The sequence below is a fragment of the Hyperoodon ampullatus genome, assembly GCF_949752795.1.
Source record: "Hyperoodon ampullatus genome assembly, chromosome: 11".
Taxonomy (NCBI): domain Eukaryota; kingdom Metazoa; phylum Chordata; class Mammalia; order Artiodactyla; family Ziphiidae; genus Hyperoodon; species Hyperoodon ampullatus.
The window spans coordinates 44,924,365-44,939,270 of NC_136924.1; the positions used below are offsets into that span (position 1 = coordinate 44,924,365).

Here is a 14,906-nt window from a genome sequence, read left to right on the forward strand (position 1 = left end):
CCGCCGAGGCTCGATGGCGCCCGTGCCGCGATCGGCGCTGCGCTGAGGCCAGCGCGGCTGCCATGGAGACGGGCCTTTGTGTGGCCGCGGAGGGGCCGGAGCGCGCGGGAGCAGCGGCCCCGCCCCCGGCGGGGGAGAAAGGGAGGGAGAGGGAGAGGGAGAGGTGGAGGGAGAGGGAGAGGGGAGAGCGGGGGTGGGGAGGGAGAGAAGGGGGGCCCGCCGGGCGGAGCGCTCCCCGCGCGCCCCCCGCGCGCCCCCCCCCCGCGTCCCCGGCGCCTGGCGGCCGCAGTGGGCGGGTGCACCGCGTCGCCGGGGAGGTTCGGCCCGGTTCGCGTGCAGGTTCGCGCCAGAGGAGCCCAAGTCTAGGCTCTAGGGGAGAACGCCTGCAAAGACCGAGGTCCCCGGCACCCCGACCCTCCGACTGGGGAACATGCCGGCCACACACCTAGCCTTTGGGCGCTTGGTGGCTGCTGGGCCTTGTCCCCCAATCTCCAAGGGGAAGAGGACGACTGCCCTGAGTCCCCTCGCAACCCGTCCTTGGCCTCCAGCGCCCTCCTTCCCCCGCCTCCCTCTCACCTCCCTCCACGCACACCCAGGACCCGTCAACCCCTGCTGAAGGGCTTGGAGGTGGGTGGTGAGACCGAGCCTCTCCCTGGGGCGTCCAGCTCTGGACTAGAGCTTGCCGCACTTCTGGCCGCTCCAGCCCCCATCAGCCCTGGTCCTGATGCCCGTGGCCGCTCCCACCACAACTTGAGCAGAGTTGGGGACCCCTATGGGGCCAGCTCTCCTGTGTGTCCTGCTCCCCTCAGGACAGTCTGCAGTCACAAGCCCTGCTGTGCTGAGCAGCAGCTGGGGACCCAGGGAGGACGTGGGGCCATTCCCCAGCCCTAACCTGTACTCCCACACTGGGACCCCCCCCTTCCTTGGGCACCTGCCCTCCACCCAGACGTTCCGTTCCCGGCAGATAGCCCACTCGCTCCTGCCCACCCCACCCAACCCGGGCCTGGGACCTGCCCCCGATGCTCAGGAATGCCCCGCTCAGATGAAGCCACTGGAGAGGGTCAACTCACTAGTTCTTTGTGCTACCCCCCCACCACCAAGCAGCCAGGCCACACCTTCACCCCTTTAGCCCTGAACCCATCCACAGCAAGGCCCACCCAACGTCCCACCAAGAAGACCCTAAAGTTACCAGGCTCTGATAGGGATGCCAACTTTTTATCAGAAAAGGAAGTTAAAAGATAAGTATTGTGTCACAGGACATTTTAATACCAAAGATGTGGGAAGTCCACCATCGCAGACTAAAACGGAGTCTTTAAATAGAGTGCAGGAAGCTTGGGGGTAAAGACTGTCCTTCCTGTCCTTGGATCAGCCCACTGCCCTCCCACCCCATCCCAGCCACCACACCAGGCCCACACACAATCCCCAAAAGCAGGCGGCTTCACATACTGGCAGCAGACCACAGCGCCCTCTTGGACCACTGGTTCCTGCCTGTCCAGGCCCTCCTGTCCACGGGGCTCTGGTCGGTGGTGGGTCTGCCTCTTTTGATCCTCCTGCCCCTTCCTCCCTCCTCACTGCCTGTCCCCAGCCTGGTGGGGGGACAGAGGCTCAGCCCAGCCGGAGCTGACCTGATCCTGAGAGGGAACCTGGGAGCTTATGGGGGAGACGATGGAGTTGGCAGGACTCCACCCCCAGCCCCCACCCGCAGGCTGCGCTGTGCTCAGAGGCCTCGTCTGGGTAGGGGGGTCAGGCTGTGAGGACGAGGCCCCTCCACACAGCCCCAGGCCCTCCAGGGGAGGGACCTCCTCCCACCTCTACCCTTCAGCTTTGGATTCCACCCTGGGCAGTGTGGCCCACTCTGCCAGGTGTCCCTCCCCCAACATCCCCCTGCACCAGTGTTCCTGAGGACAAGCCCCGCTGTGAGGGGCTGCGGCGTGGACTCAAGCAGAGACCTCGAGGGAGGATGCAAGGATTCAGGGGACTCTGGTTGTGCCTTCCTGGGTTGATGGAGGCAAAAGTCCCTGAGGGCTTTGTGGAGGCCCCCTTGCAGCTGCTCCCCTGCAGCCCTCCATCACCTGCAGTCACCCTCAGAAAGCCAAGGGAGGGGACTGTGCAATGTGCTGAGGCACACCCCTCAAGGCCCGTGGGCCACCCCTCCAGGCCAGACAGCAGGGCAGGCTGTCCAAAGCGGCACTGGTGCCACAAAGTCCTTCCTCAGTTGAGGGCCTCCAGCTCGTCTCTCCCTCTGCTGCCTCGATTCTGTCCTCTGACTGCGGTCACACACCAGGCTGAGCTCAGCTGTCTGCAGGCTGGGGACGCGCCGGGCTGTCCTAGGCAGCGGTCAGGGCCGGACAAGTCGACACTGGCAGTTCTGAGGCCAGTGCCTGCTGTCATCTGGCGGCTCCACCGAACCCCACTTGGGAGGAGTGGCTGCGTCAGTGCTCCATCCCAGGGCACAGACTGTGAGGAATCAGGAGAGAAGGGAAAGCCCCCCGCTCGGCCTGCCTCCCGCACCATGTCGCTCAGCCAGGACTCAGCTCAGGTTGCCGCCAAGGCCCACGCGGGCATCTATGAAGCCTTGTGCCTCAGGTGAGGCATCTGGGGTTGGAGACGGTGAGACTCACCCAAAGGCTTGCAGCTCTGGGTCCGCGCCTCCCCCTGCCCTGCCCCCCACCAGCTGCCAGTGCTGCCACTCTGCGCTGAGCTGTGACGGTGCTGATGACAGCACCGCTGATTGCTTGGCCCGGTGCTCCAAGGTGTCACATGGGGGCGTGGATCCCTTCTGAGGGACTTTCACTCCTTGCCGAGGAGCTTGGTGCCCCAAGGCCGCAGTGGCTGTGAAGGGCTCTGGCTGCAGAGGCCTGGTCAGTCTAGAGTCCAAGCCCCTCGCTGCCTGTGGGGCTGCATGGACACAGGGGCGACTCGAGGGCCTGCCAGCCGCCAAGCAGCAGCGCAGGGCAGAGTGAACGGAGAAGGTGCCCAGTGGGGTGTCCCTGGACTGGAACAAAGACAATGCCCTGGACCCGCCTGGCAGCCACGCGGGTCCTGGCGGCATCCCAGCGAACCACAGGGCATAGCTCTTCTCCGGGCAAAGCGGCTTCTCCCCTCCCAAGCGATGACCACAGGCGAGGTTCCCCCCTCAGCCCCCAGGCAAGACAGGCGGGGGGCGGGCTGTGTGAAGAGAGGGGTCTGCCTGTCAGCCGCCTCCTTCCGTCCTGAGCTGGGCAGCCTGGTGGGTCTAAAGGATGCATCAGATGCAACGCCTGGGCCTGCAGGGCTTGGGCAGATGGGCTCCTGGAGGGGTGCGTGGCCTTGGCCCAGATCAGATCAGCAGGGCTCACAGCCTGCCCCCCACCCCTGCCTAAGACCCTGGAGAGGGCAGGTGGGGCCCAGGGGGAGGGGAGGCTCTGCCAGCACGTGATCCGCCAACAGTCAGGGGCCAGGCTGTAGTTCCAAATGCCACCTTGTCTGCTGGGATGATGGTGGTGCCAGGTGGGGGGCCAGGGCCAGGGGCAGCCGGGAGCTTGGGTGGGGGAGCTCGTGCTTGACTCGGGGGAGGGAAGCTCAGCCAGACCCAGGCCCCGAGGGGCAGCCAGGCCCCGGGCCAGGGGCCCCATCCTAGGGAGGGCACAGGACGACCTGCAGGTCCTTGGGCAGGGAGCCGATGACTGTCTCGATGTACAGCCGCGCCCGCTTCAGCGTCGCCTCCTTCACGGGGAGCTGGTGGCCCTGTGCCCGAACCTGCAGGGGCAGCAGTGGTCAGGGGCAGGCGACCTTCACATCTGGCTGGCCAAGGTGGGGCAGGGCTGGGAGGCATCTCACCAGCCTCTCCCGAAGTTTCAGGACCAGATCCACGACCTCCACCTCGGACTTGTCCTTCATCCAGATCTCGATGTTCTGTGGGGACGAGATGAGGCCATCCATCGCCAAGGCCCTCGCCCAGCTCTGGGCCTGTGTCCGCCCCTCCCTGCACTCTCCTCCAGCCCCTGTTCGGGGCTCGCACCCCTGTGCGCTCTCCCACAGCCAAGCGCCCCTCTCACCGCCTCACAGATGGCCTCGAGGTGCAGGGCCTCCAGCTTCTGGGCCATCTCTTTGTGCCGCTGTCGGTACCAGCCATCAAAATGAGGGGACTTGAAAAACCGCCTGTGGGGGGCAAGGGGCAGCAGCTGTAGGCTGACCCTGTGTGTTGAGGGATGGGCACGGCCACCAGCAGCAGGAGCCCCAGGATCCTACCTACTGTCCACCTACCTGTAGAGGCCCAGCCAGTCGCCCTTGATGAGGCAGGTGAGCTGGGGCCCTGAGTGCTCCAGGCTACGCAGGAAGTCGTCCTGGCGGAAGGGGTGGATCTGGGGAGGGGTCTGAGACAGGGGCTGGGTGAGCCTGGGTGCTGGGTGGGAGGCATGGCCTCGCAGGCCCTGCACCTTGGCTGGTCAGGACCTTCCCCAGGGCACTTGGCAGATGGACCCCTTGTGTGTCCCCCAGCCCCCACCCTGCAGTGACAGATCCCAGGGTGACCCTTCCCAGAGAAGAGGGCCTCGAACCCCTCCCCCATCTGTGTGGCCCGAATTTCTCTTCCCTGTGAGGGCCACCTGCAGGTGTGGGGACGGGCTGGCCCCAGGGGCTCCTGCACACCCACGACACTGACACCCCCCACCACCACCACCATCCTCCCAGGCCCTCCCTGGACCACACCTTCCAGGGCGTGATGCTCTTCTGCAGGGGCATGAGGCTGGCCATGTAGTGCTCCTGGGGAGGAAGGCGAGTGAGTCTGGAGTCTGGGCCACAGCCTGCTGCCTGCCCCTCCAGTCTGGCCCCCTCCTCCCCGCCGCTGGGCCTCACCAGAGGGATGATGAAGCTCTGTGTGAGCTCCAGGAGGTGCCGCCTCAGCACTGCAGTCTGCATGTCCGACGGCCGCTTCTTCTGCAGGCCCTGGGGGGCGAGGGCTGAGCCACAGCAGGCCGGCTGCGCCCCCTTCACACACCGAGCCCAGCTCCTCCGCCCCCGGAGCACCCCCCAGCGGTACCTTAAGCAGTCGTCTGAGCAGGGCCTTGTCTCGGTGGAGGTAGGTCGTGTACGCAGTGTAGAGGCCTGGGGAGGGCAGAATGGCAGTGCGCTCCCCTCTGGGGCGGGGCACCCCCTTCAGCTGTGCCAGCACATCTGCCCGCCCCACCCCTCCCCAAGGCGTGTCTCTGGGTCCTGGGAGGAGAAGAGGGGCACAGACCTGGCTTGGTGTCCAGGGTCTTCAGCCTTGAGGGCTTTTTCAGTTTGACCTGCTTGGGAAGGTCCCCTACGAGACACGCCCCATGGCCGGGCCTCAGGGTCTCAGTTCTGCCTCTGCAGGCTCAGACCCGGCGAGACCCCGCGTTCCCAAGACCCTTGGGCGGAGGCTGGGGGCCTCACCTGGCATCTTGGGCTCCCCGATGCGGAGGACGTGGGGCCAGTGCTGGAGTGTTTTGATAAAGAAAGGGTTTGTGACTCCCAGGACCACGCTTGGTCTAGAGAGAGAGAGAGAGAGAGAGAGAGAGAGAGAGGGAGGGAGGGAGGAGAGACAGACGCAGGTGGAGGGCGCAGGGCGGGCAGGCGGACAGGTGGGCCGGGCGGCACTTACGGGGCCTGCGTGCGCGTCGTGAACTCCTTGAACTCACTATCGTGGACGGTGAAGTAGGGGCGGTAGTCGCAGCAGAACTTGAGGGGCTGCAGGCAGCTGTGGGGAGGGATCCGCAGGGACAGTCAGTTCGCAGGGCTGGTCCAGGGCCCCCGGACCCTCGCGTTGCTGCCCCACCCACCTGGTCAAGGCCAGCACCATCTCTGAGGACACAGCGGGCGAGGGCGCCAGGACCAGCAGGGGCTCCCCGAGGAGCATGAGCTCCCACAGAAGCTGCACGTGGGCCAGCACGGGCCGGAAGCACCTGGGCCAGCGGGGGCATTGGGGAGGCCGGGTGCGAGGCTCCCCAGCCCCTGCCCACCTGCCCCCACCCAGGCCCAGGCAGGCCCTGTCTGGGTGAAGGCTGGGCCTCACTCCAGAGGGAAGCCGGCGGTGAGGCCTTGTGAAGACGCCGAGGGTGTGTCCAGGGCACTCCCCCGCCTGCCCCAGTTCTGACCCTCCACCTGTGCCGCCTGGCCTCGCACCCCCGCCATGCCTGAAACCGGCAGCCCTGGCTCCCGCTGGGCCCAGCACAGGGCCAGAGGGTCTCCAAAGGTGGGGTCCTCTTCTGGTCCCCCAGAGAGGGCACCTCTGGCAGCATCTCCCACCACAGCTGCTCCCTTCCCTGCACCTGCCTGCCAGGACCTGACTTCCTGCCCACGGTGCTCACTTCCTCTGGGGGCAGACATCGGGGCACCGGGCTCCTCTTCTGTGTGACTCTCCCTCTCAGAATGGGCTGGGGGCTAACTCCTGATGGCCGCCAGCGCCCCCGCCCCGATGGGCCTGAGCCCCGTGGGATCACTCATCACCTACCGGGGCAGCAGGTGGTGGCCTGCCGGGCTCACCTGAACAGGTCCAGCTCATGGACACTGGTGAGGACGACCGGGGCTGGTAGCAGGTTCTGAGAGGAAGGGTGGGTGGGGTTAGGCCGAGGGGGAGGATGGCGCCTCACAAGCCCCGAGCAGCCCCGGTCGTCCCGGGAGAGTCCCGGGGGCCGCAGTCCCTACCCACAGGCCTCCCTGCGCCCCACAGCCCTGCATGGAGACGCAGGCCCCTGTGTCTGGGGTCTGGCCAACCCCCAGGGCCCACAGCAGGTGAGGTGGGGAGACCCAGGCAGGTGGGAGGGTTGAGGGTTGAGGCAGGTATGGGGCCACCAGCCTGGGAGCAGGGCGCCCACCTTGTGGCTGCACTGCTTTGGAGGACCGGATTCAGGCTTGTCTGCGCTGGATGGGATGTGCACCTATGGATGAAGGAAGCAGCTGCTAGTGGGTCAGGTGGCGTGTCGACATGCACTGGGGCCATCCCACCCCAGCCAGCCGCCCTCACCTGGAGGACGACTCCCATGACAGGCAGGTTCAAGGTCTGCCCCGGCACAGGGGCCGGCCACTGGTCAACCTCACTGCAGACTGCGAACACAGGTGGCCAGCGTCAGAAGCCTGTCCTGGAGGAAGCTGCCCACCGGAGCCACCAGGAGCTACAGCTGGGATGACGATGAGGCAGCTCTGGCAGCGCCTGCCGGCCACTCACCCGCTTCCAGGCAGGGCGCCAGCTTGTCGAAGTACTCGGGGGCGACCAGGCTCAGCAGCGCCTGGAACAGCCGGACGAAGGGCAGGCGGGACACCAGCACCAGAGACTGCAGGGCCCGGGACCGGTGAGATGTCGCCCCAGCCCCTTGGGACCATGCGGGGGACCCCCTGAGGCCCAGCTCATCCAGGGTCGCCCAGGGCAGGGTGTCCCACCGACTTCCCAGGAATGGCCTGACGTGGGACTCCAGGCTATTAGAAAACCCCAGGTGCAGCAGGGCAGGGCTGGACCCCAGGCCTTCAGAGGGAAATGCACGTGGCCAGGATCATGGGATAGTCTCCCCGGGGCTCAAGCAACTTTTGCTTTTGGTGTCTGAGTTCAAGACTGAAGTCGTCCTAATCTTGAAAGTGTGATGAGGGCCCCTCTCCTCCCTCAGCAAGGAGCAGGGAGGCCAGAGCCCGGCTGGACGAGGGAGGGGCAGCAGAGCCTGTTCCCCAGAGGCCGCCCCCCCCCAGGTGGCACGGTGGCCCCCGCCCAGGGCCAAGTGGCTAGGGCTACGGCGGGGTGGGTGCTCCTGGAGGCTCAGGAACCCCCCCAGACCATCAGCCTCTCCCGATGGCTGCTGGCCCCCAACTCTCAGCGGGGCCACCCCAGAGCAACCAGCTGCTCACCTTCTGGAAGTAGCCCCTCTTCACAGAGCTGTCCTTCACCTGCCTGAAGTACACGTAGCCAAAGTAGTGTGCGGGCTCCCTCTGGAAGGAGGGGTATCGGCCAGGCCACGGCCACTGCTCACGCTCCCTCCCACCTCCTCGGACCCCCACACAGGCTGCTGTGTGCTCTCCCCAGACCGGGGTCTGCCTGGGAGTCACGGCCCAGATGGCAGGCAACGGCTCTGCAGGGACGTCTCCGCAGACACAGTGGTGAGCGGTTCAGGGGCCCTAGAGCACCGGCCTCTGCACACCGAGCCACGCCCTGGCGCACACGTGGAGCACAGGAAAAGCCCCAGGGACCCTGGCAAGTGCTCAGAAGCGCTGGCCCACCCCCAGTCGAGGCTGGGGTGCCGGGCTTGGCCTGCGGCAGTTGGCCTGCAGGGGGAGGGGAGGAGCGGGGGAGAGGCAGCCCGGCTCACCTGCAGAGACACAGGGGCCCCACTGTCACAGTGCCTGTCATCCGTGTGCCAGGGGCGCCTCTGCCCTCCACACTGACGAATGCGGAAGCTGAACTGAGTATCCCCGAGGCAGCCTGGGGAACAGGTGGTCCCCTCACGCTGTGTCCAGGTTGGGCTGGAGCCTCTCCTGCCAGCATGTGGGGCGGGGGGCCAGGGAGGGGGCGAAGCCCCTGTTGGGCTGCAAATGCCTCAGAAAAGCCCAGCCCTCGGCTCTGTGTCTCCCGACAGAGGTCCCCGTGTCCTAGATTCCTGCACCTAAGGGTTTAAACTCAGCACACAGAGAAGCACAGCCACAGCCCCGCAGCGTGTGCACTGTGGGCAAGCACAGGCTGGGGGTCGTGTGTGGCCTGGTCGTAGCCTGCCCGGGGTGGAAAACCAGGCCGACACGGACACCCGAGCCCTGGAGAGGAGCAGAGGCCAGGACCCAGCTCCTGGTGACCCCTCTGCTGGGGTGAAGGAGACCAGACCCCACTGCCCAGAGACACCTCTTTCCGCGGGAACCGGGGAAACTGGCTGCTGCGGCGTGGGGCTCTGGCTGTCTCCCTGGAGCGGGAAGGGGGACCGGTGCTTACAGGCTGTGCAGGCCTGGCCGCAGGGGCTCCTGGGCAGCCTCATCTCCCTCCTTCTTCTTCTCCCCACAGCCCCAGAGAGACACCCAGACCGGGGCGAGGCGGGGTGGCCTACCTGAGTGGGAGTCGGGAAAGGACAGGTAGCAGATGCTGCTTTTCTGAAACACAGGAAAGCCAGTGAGGGCCTGCTCCCCGGGTGAGGTCTGCTCCTGAGAGGGCTGGGACCCACCTCCTTGTCCGTGAGCTGGAAGTCGCTGGGGTACACCAGCTGCGGGGGACACAGAGCACTCGGTGACATGGGCTTGGCAGGCTTGGTGCTGGGCTGCAGGTGTGTCCCCCCCTCCACCCCAGCACTGTCAGACCCTCTGGCTCTCCCCCACCTCTGGCTCCCTGCTGACCCCTCCTCCTCTCTTCAGGGCTCCAGCCCTCTGCCCTGCCTCCCCAGGCCCCTCTCGGCCCGAGGCCACTCCTGGCCTCCATCCTTCCCTTTTCTCGCACAACCGGGTGAGCTCCTGGACTCCCTTCTCACACCCCTTGCCCTCAAGGCCACTCGCCCAGACTGGACCTCCCTGCCCCCATGTCCCGACAGTCTATCCCCATAGCCTCCTCTCTCGCCTAGAGCGGCTGCAGGGCCCTGCCTGCTGGCCCCCACCTCCTGTACCCTCTCAGCGCTCCGAACCCAACCCCACCTAGCCAGAGGATCTTAGGCTCTGCGGCTGCCCTGGGCCTGCTCTCCCAGACGGCCTGGCCAGCCTCCCCATCCCATCTTAACTCAGATGCTGCCTGACACTGGCACCCCTGCCTCTGAGCATCTTCACTCCAACCCCTGCTAGTCAGGGGTCCGGGAGCTTCTGGCCTGCTCGCCGCTTGGAGTGTGACCCCTGGAGTACCCGGGACCCTGGAGTGTACAGTGAGCGTGACCAGCTGGACAGGCTCTACCTGGGAGACAGGCCACACTCTGGGGGAGCCAGTAGCCCTGTACACAGGCAAATGGCCAGAATGGATTTCTTTGCAGGAAACGAAAAAGGCAGGGAACCTCCAGAGCCCTCACTCCCTGGAGGCCCCCAAGTGTTTCTTGGGGACCTGGTGCGCCTTGGGCATCTCTGCTGCCCTGGCCCGTGCTCAGATGCAGCAGGACGGCTCTCCCAGGAAGCGGCTATGCTGGGAGCCAGGAGATGAGGGCCTGCAGGCGTGGCCCCCTCCTTACTCTGTCGGCCAAACTCCCATGCGGAGGAGGACTTGGGTTTTGGCTGACATGAAGCTTCTTCTGGGGTGTGCCCTGAACCCCCAGATGGTAAGGTACTGTGCCCTGGGACTTGCACTGCTGTAATAATGTAGCTTCTGTCTTTGTTTGCTCTGGGCCTATTCTGTCTCCACCGCTGCCACCAAGTGTCCTAAGGACAGGGACTGTGTCCCAGGTACTTCTGCCTCCCAGCCCCCGGCAGGGAGTAGACCCTCACCAAATACTGTACAGTCACACCTCGTTTTATCACACTTTGCTTTATTGTGCTTCACGGATGTTGCATTTTTTACAAAATCAAGGTTTGTAGCAAGCCTATAGGTGCCATTTTTCCAACAACACTTGCTCACTTTGCATCTCTGCATCATATTCTCGTAATTTTCACAATATCTCAAACCTTTTCATTATTATATTTGTTACAAGGTATCTACATTGTTTTTTAAGATATAATGGTATTTCTTGCATACTTAATAGACTACAGTCGAGTGTAACCATAACTTTTATATGCACTGGGAAACCAACAAATCTGTGTGACTTGCTTTACTGCAGTGCTCTGGAACCGAACCTGCAACATCTCCAAGGTGTGCCTGTATTTGTGGAGTGTGTGAAAACATGTCTCCAAAGAATACTGGAACAGGTGGGGCATGTGGAAATCTCAAGATGTCAGCTAAGGAGGCACCAAGAAGGAAGGGCCAAGAGGAGGGAGGGGAGCCAGCCAAACAGTATTTGTCTGTGGGGCGGACCCACAGAGGTACCTTGAGATGGCTCCAAGAAAGGTGGGGCCACAGGACCACTCAGGCCCCTGCGTGTCCTTGTTGGGAAGGGCAGAGGAAAGGCGGGTGCCTGGCAGCTGGGGCAGGGCCACGATGGGCCCTCGGTGCTGAGGTCAGGGTTCTGAATCTGGTCTGCAGTCACAGGAGTTTTGTAGCATCTGAGCAGGCTCCACAGCCGTGCCCAGGGCTCCAAGCTCACTGTCCACAGGCTGGGAGCAGAGCCGGAGGGACGGCCCTGCCTGACTGAGGAGAGGAAGGGAGCCGACCCTCAGGGAGGGGCAGAGAGTGGGGGTCTGCCGCACGACGCACCCTGTCCCCTGGAACCACGGGGGCTCGTCCTTTCCACGGGAGCCAGTCTGCAGGGGCTGCAGCTCCTGTAACCCAGTCGCCCCTGAGGAAGACAGATGCAGCGAGCCTCGCCTTGCTGGAGAAGGTACCTCTAGGAAAGTGCTTCTTGAAGGGTGGTGTGGGTACCCTAGGCTCCCAGAGGCCGAAGCTGCCTTTTTCACTCTCTTCTCACTGTGTGCAGTGTGGCTTCCAGAGGCTGTGACACAGGCCATAAAGGGGAACTGACTGAAGCTGACATGAAGATACAGCTGCCTTCTATTTGGCCTTTAAAAAGGGACGTAAAAGTGTCAAATAATGCCAATCTCCTCACTGAATTTGTTTTTGAAAATATGGTTGTTTTTGTGGAAATATATATTTTTTTAAATAAATAAATATTTATTTATTTATTTATGGCTGCGTTGGGTCTTTGCTGCTGCGTGCGGGCTTTTCTCGAGTTGCGGCGAGTGGGGGCTACTCTTCGTTGCGGTGCACAGGCTTCTCATTGCGGTGGCTTCTCTTGTTTACACATGGTATCCATTGTTGTTGTTTTTTTTTTTTTTTTTTTGCATTACGCGGGCCTCTCACTGCTGTGGCCTCTCCCGTTGCGGAGCACAGGCTCCGGACACGCAGGCTCAGCGGCCATGGCTCACGGGCCCAGTCGCTCCGCGGCATGTGGGATCTTCCCGGACCGGGGCATGAACCCGTGTCCCCTGCCTCGGCAGGCAGACTCTCAACCACTGCGCCACCAGGGAAACCCCCGTTGTTTTTTAAAATGGATTAATGAGCATTTTTAATTTTTCTGTTTTAACTTCTAGTATAGGAAACCTCGATAGATACGACCCACATAAAAAGTCCCTTGGGGCCCTCAGTACTTTTGAAGACTAAAAGGGTCCTGAGACTGGGCAGCACAGGAGCTGCAGCTGGGAGGACGCGGACACCTGGGGGAGGAGGGACCCTCTGGGCCCCGGGCCACGGTTCACTGCATGGGCTTCTCGGGTCAGCGGGGACGCCCAGAGGAGAGTTTCCAAGGGCTGAGGCAGCAGAGCCAGGCCCTTTGCTCAGCTGATGTGCACAGCCTTGCCCACTCTCCCCTCATGTCTGATCCCTGCCTCGCCTGCAGGCTCCAGTGCACCCATGTGGGTGGGACCCCCTCAACATACCCTATGCACTCTAGGGGGTCCTGAACCACTTACTCTCTGCGTCTCTAGCACAGAACGTGAACTCCTGGTGGGCAGAGCCCTGTCATCGCATTCAGCTCTGTGTCCATGTGTCCAGCACCAGTACTGTGGGGCCTGGCTGGTGGCAGTTGCCCAATACTTGATTTATTGAATGAGTGAATGGTTGGCTCCTTGCCTTTGCTTTCACTGGCTTTTTTGGGGGAGGGGTTACCTGAAACAGCCCCTTCTCCCCTGCCCGGGTGCCTCCTTTTCATCCTCCAAGATATGGCCAAACCCCCATTCCTTCCTCTGAGCTGCGTCTGTCCATGGAGTCTCCGTGATCCATGAGCTCCTGGAAGGCAGTCCCTGGGTCTTCCATTATGTCCCAGTGCCAAGCACAGCGCCAGAGCCTCTGTGGTGCTCAGCCAGGCCAAGCCTGGAATAAACGAGCGCAGGGCAGATGCTCCATGAGTGATTGTGGACTCAGCTGAAATGACCCCTGATCTTCCCCATGATTTCCAGGGGGGAGAAGAAAGATAAGATGCAAACCTGACGAGCGTCGTGTGGTTGCACTGCCTGATTCCTGCACAGACTTGATGATTAGGAGGGGCCGTGGGTCCCCCCAACACCCCCTCCCTGAGCTGTACAGCCTCAGCAAAGCTCAGAAGCCCAAGCACATGGAGCCTTTAACAGTTCTTGCCTGAATGGTTAAGTCCTAGAAAATTATACATGAGAATGCCTTAAGGAAACAGTAGCCTCTCTCGTGATTTTATTGGGAACAATTTGGGCACCAGCAGGAATGTGGGCTCTGTGATGTTAGGCAAATCACCTCACCTCTCTGTGCTCAGGTCCCTGCATCAAGTTAATTTGGTGTGCCACGTGGGGACAGGTGTGGTGGAATGGGGTCTCCACAGTGAGCTGGGCAGTGTCAGCCCTTGCTGTTTGTTAGGACTTGGGCTTCCCACAGCCTCATGGAGTTCAGCAAGGCCTTGGAAAACACCCTCTCCCCCTGACGCTGGCTTTCCAACGATGGCTGATCAGCCTCATCTCAGCCAACTGCAGTCACGGATGCGCCACCTCCTGGGTTCTCAGAAAGTTCCTTCTGACAGAGTGCTGAAGCGTACCTCCCAGCCTCCCCTGCCCTGGTCAGCTCCATGGTCTACATCATGGCCTTCAGGGCCTGGAGAAGACCGTCCCCCCAGGCCTGCATTACTACAGAAGGCCTTCCTCCCTGAGTCTGTCATGTTTTCATCTACACCCATGCAGGTGGGGGTAGGGAAGAGCCTTGCAGGTAGTGGGGACACCCCAGGCTTGGGGGGCTGGGGGCAGTCCGTGAACAGAAAGATGGCTCTTGGGTCTGGTTGTGACCCGCAAGGGGTCTGGATCAGACTCTAAGTGAATAAGGAGGTTTCCAAAGATTTAAGCAAGAGAGCCACAAATATTGGACTTGGGGGTACAGTAGCAGTGGTAATGAATCTGACAGCCCTGCTGTAGGTGGAGCTGTCAGCCTTGTTCCCGGATGGGATGTGGGGTGGAGGGAGGGAAGGAGTCAAGGGTGACCCCTGGGATTCTGGCTGGACTAAATGAGGGGAGAAGGTATCATAGTGTGGGAAAGGCGGGGGCGAGGAAGGGAGAGGAGACAGCTTATTACTGGGAGAAAAATCAAGAGTACCACTTTGGGTATCCGAGGTACAGGGCTCTTCGCTCCTCCACCCCAAAGGGCGGTCTTGGCAACTTAACTTTTTTTCTTCTGCTTGGGAGCGCACCTTTCAGGAAGTGACAGGTGCAGGGTTTCTGAGGAGGAAGAGGCCACCTGGGGGGTCTGTCTGCCCGAGGGTACCTCACCTGCGGAGGGATTCCCGCCGCCCCTCGGCGATGCCTGAGCCACACTAGCCGGCGGCGACAGAGCAGGACCCGCCCTCCCCGGCCTCCCCCCGGCCCGCTGCCCCCCTCACCTCCAGCGCCTGGCCCAGCTCCAGGTCGAAGGTGACCACACACACGCACTCCAGCCAGGCCGAGAAGCGTGCCCAGGGTGCCCCCGGAGCCCGCGCTCCGCAGGACGGCGCGCCGAGGCGGCCGCGAGCCCGGTGGGGCCCGCCGCCCGACCCCTGGTCCATGGCCCCTGCTACTGAGAACGGCCGCGCGTTGCCGGGGGAACGGCCCGAGGCGTTGCCGGGGGAACGGACTGGAGGCGGTGGCCTGGGAGCGCCCGGACAGCTCCGCGGAGCAGTCGAGCGGCCGTCTCGGACCAGAACGGCCCGGACGCGGCCTCGCACGCCCCTGGCGGCCGGAGGACCGCCGTCCGGCGGAGCAGTGTCCAGCCCACCAAAGAGAAGGGACCGCGCGGGCCAGAGCGGCCCCAAGCCTGGAGGAGGGACTTCCAGCGGGGCGTCTGAGCCCGAGGGAAGATGGGTTAAGGCGGGGTCGCGGTTCCCGGGGACACCGTGAGGACGGGCGAAGTCGAGACTGGCGGGTATCTTACCCGGCCAGGTTTCCTAACCGGATTT

At 63.2% G+C, this 14,906-nt stretch overlaps 1 protein-coding gene across 1 annotated transcript; it reads right to left on the reverse strand.

Annotated features, from left to right (window-relative positions):
• Positions 1-3,615: 3,615 nt before the first annotated feature.
• Positions 3,616-14,516, reverse strand: DENND6B (DENN domain containing 6B; the record flags this gene model as incomplete). Its single annotated transcript, XM_079714145.1, has 20 exons — positions 3,616-3,738; positions 3,820-3,894; positions 4,038-4,140; positions 4,246-4,355; positions 4,690-4,743; positions 4,837-4,926; positions 5,021-5,085; positions 5,219-5,284; positions 5,398-5,492; positions 5,606-5,701; positions 5,784-5,906; positions 6,487-6,542; positions 6,819-6,881; positions 6,968-7,047; positions 7,169-7,274; positions 7,837-7,917; positions 8,295-8,407; positions 9,018-9,060; positions 9,132-9,170; positions 14,355-14,516. The coding sequence occupies 20 exons, from the start codon at positions 14,514-14,516 to the stop codon at positions 3,616-3,618; spliced, it is 1,743 nt and encodes a 580-aa protein (XP_079570271.1).
• Between the last annotated feature and the right edge of the window lie 390 nt (positions 14,517-14,906).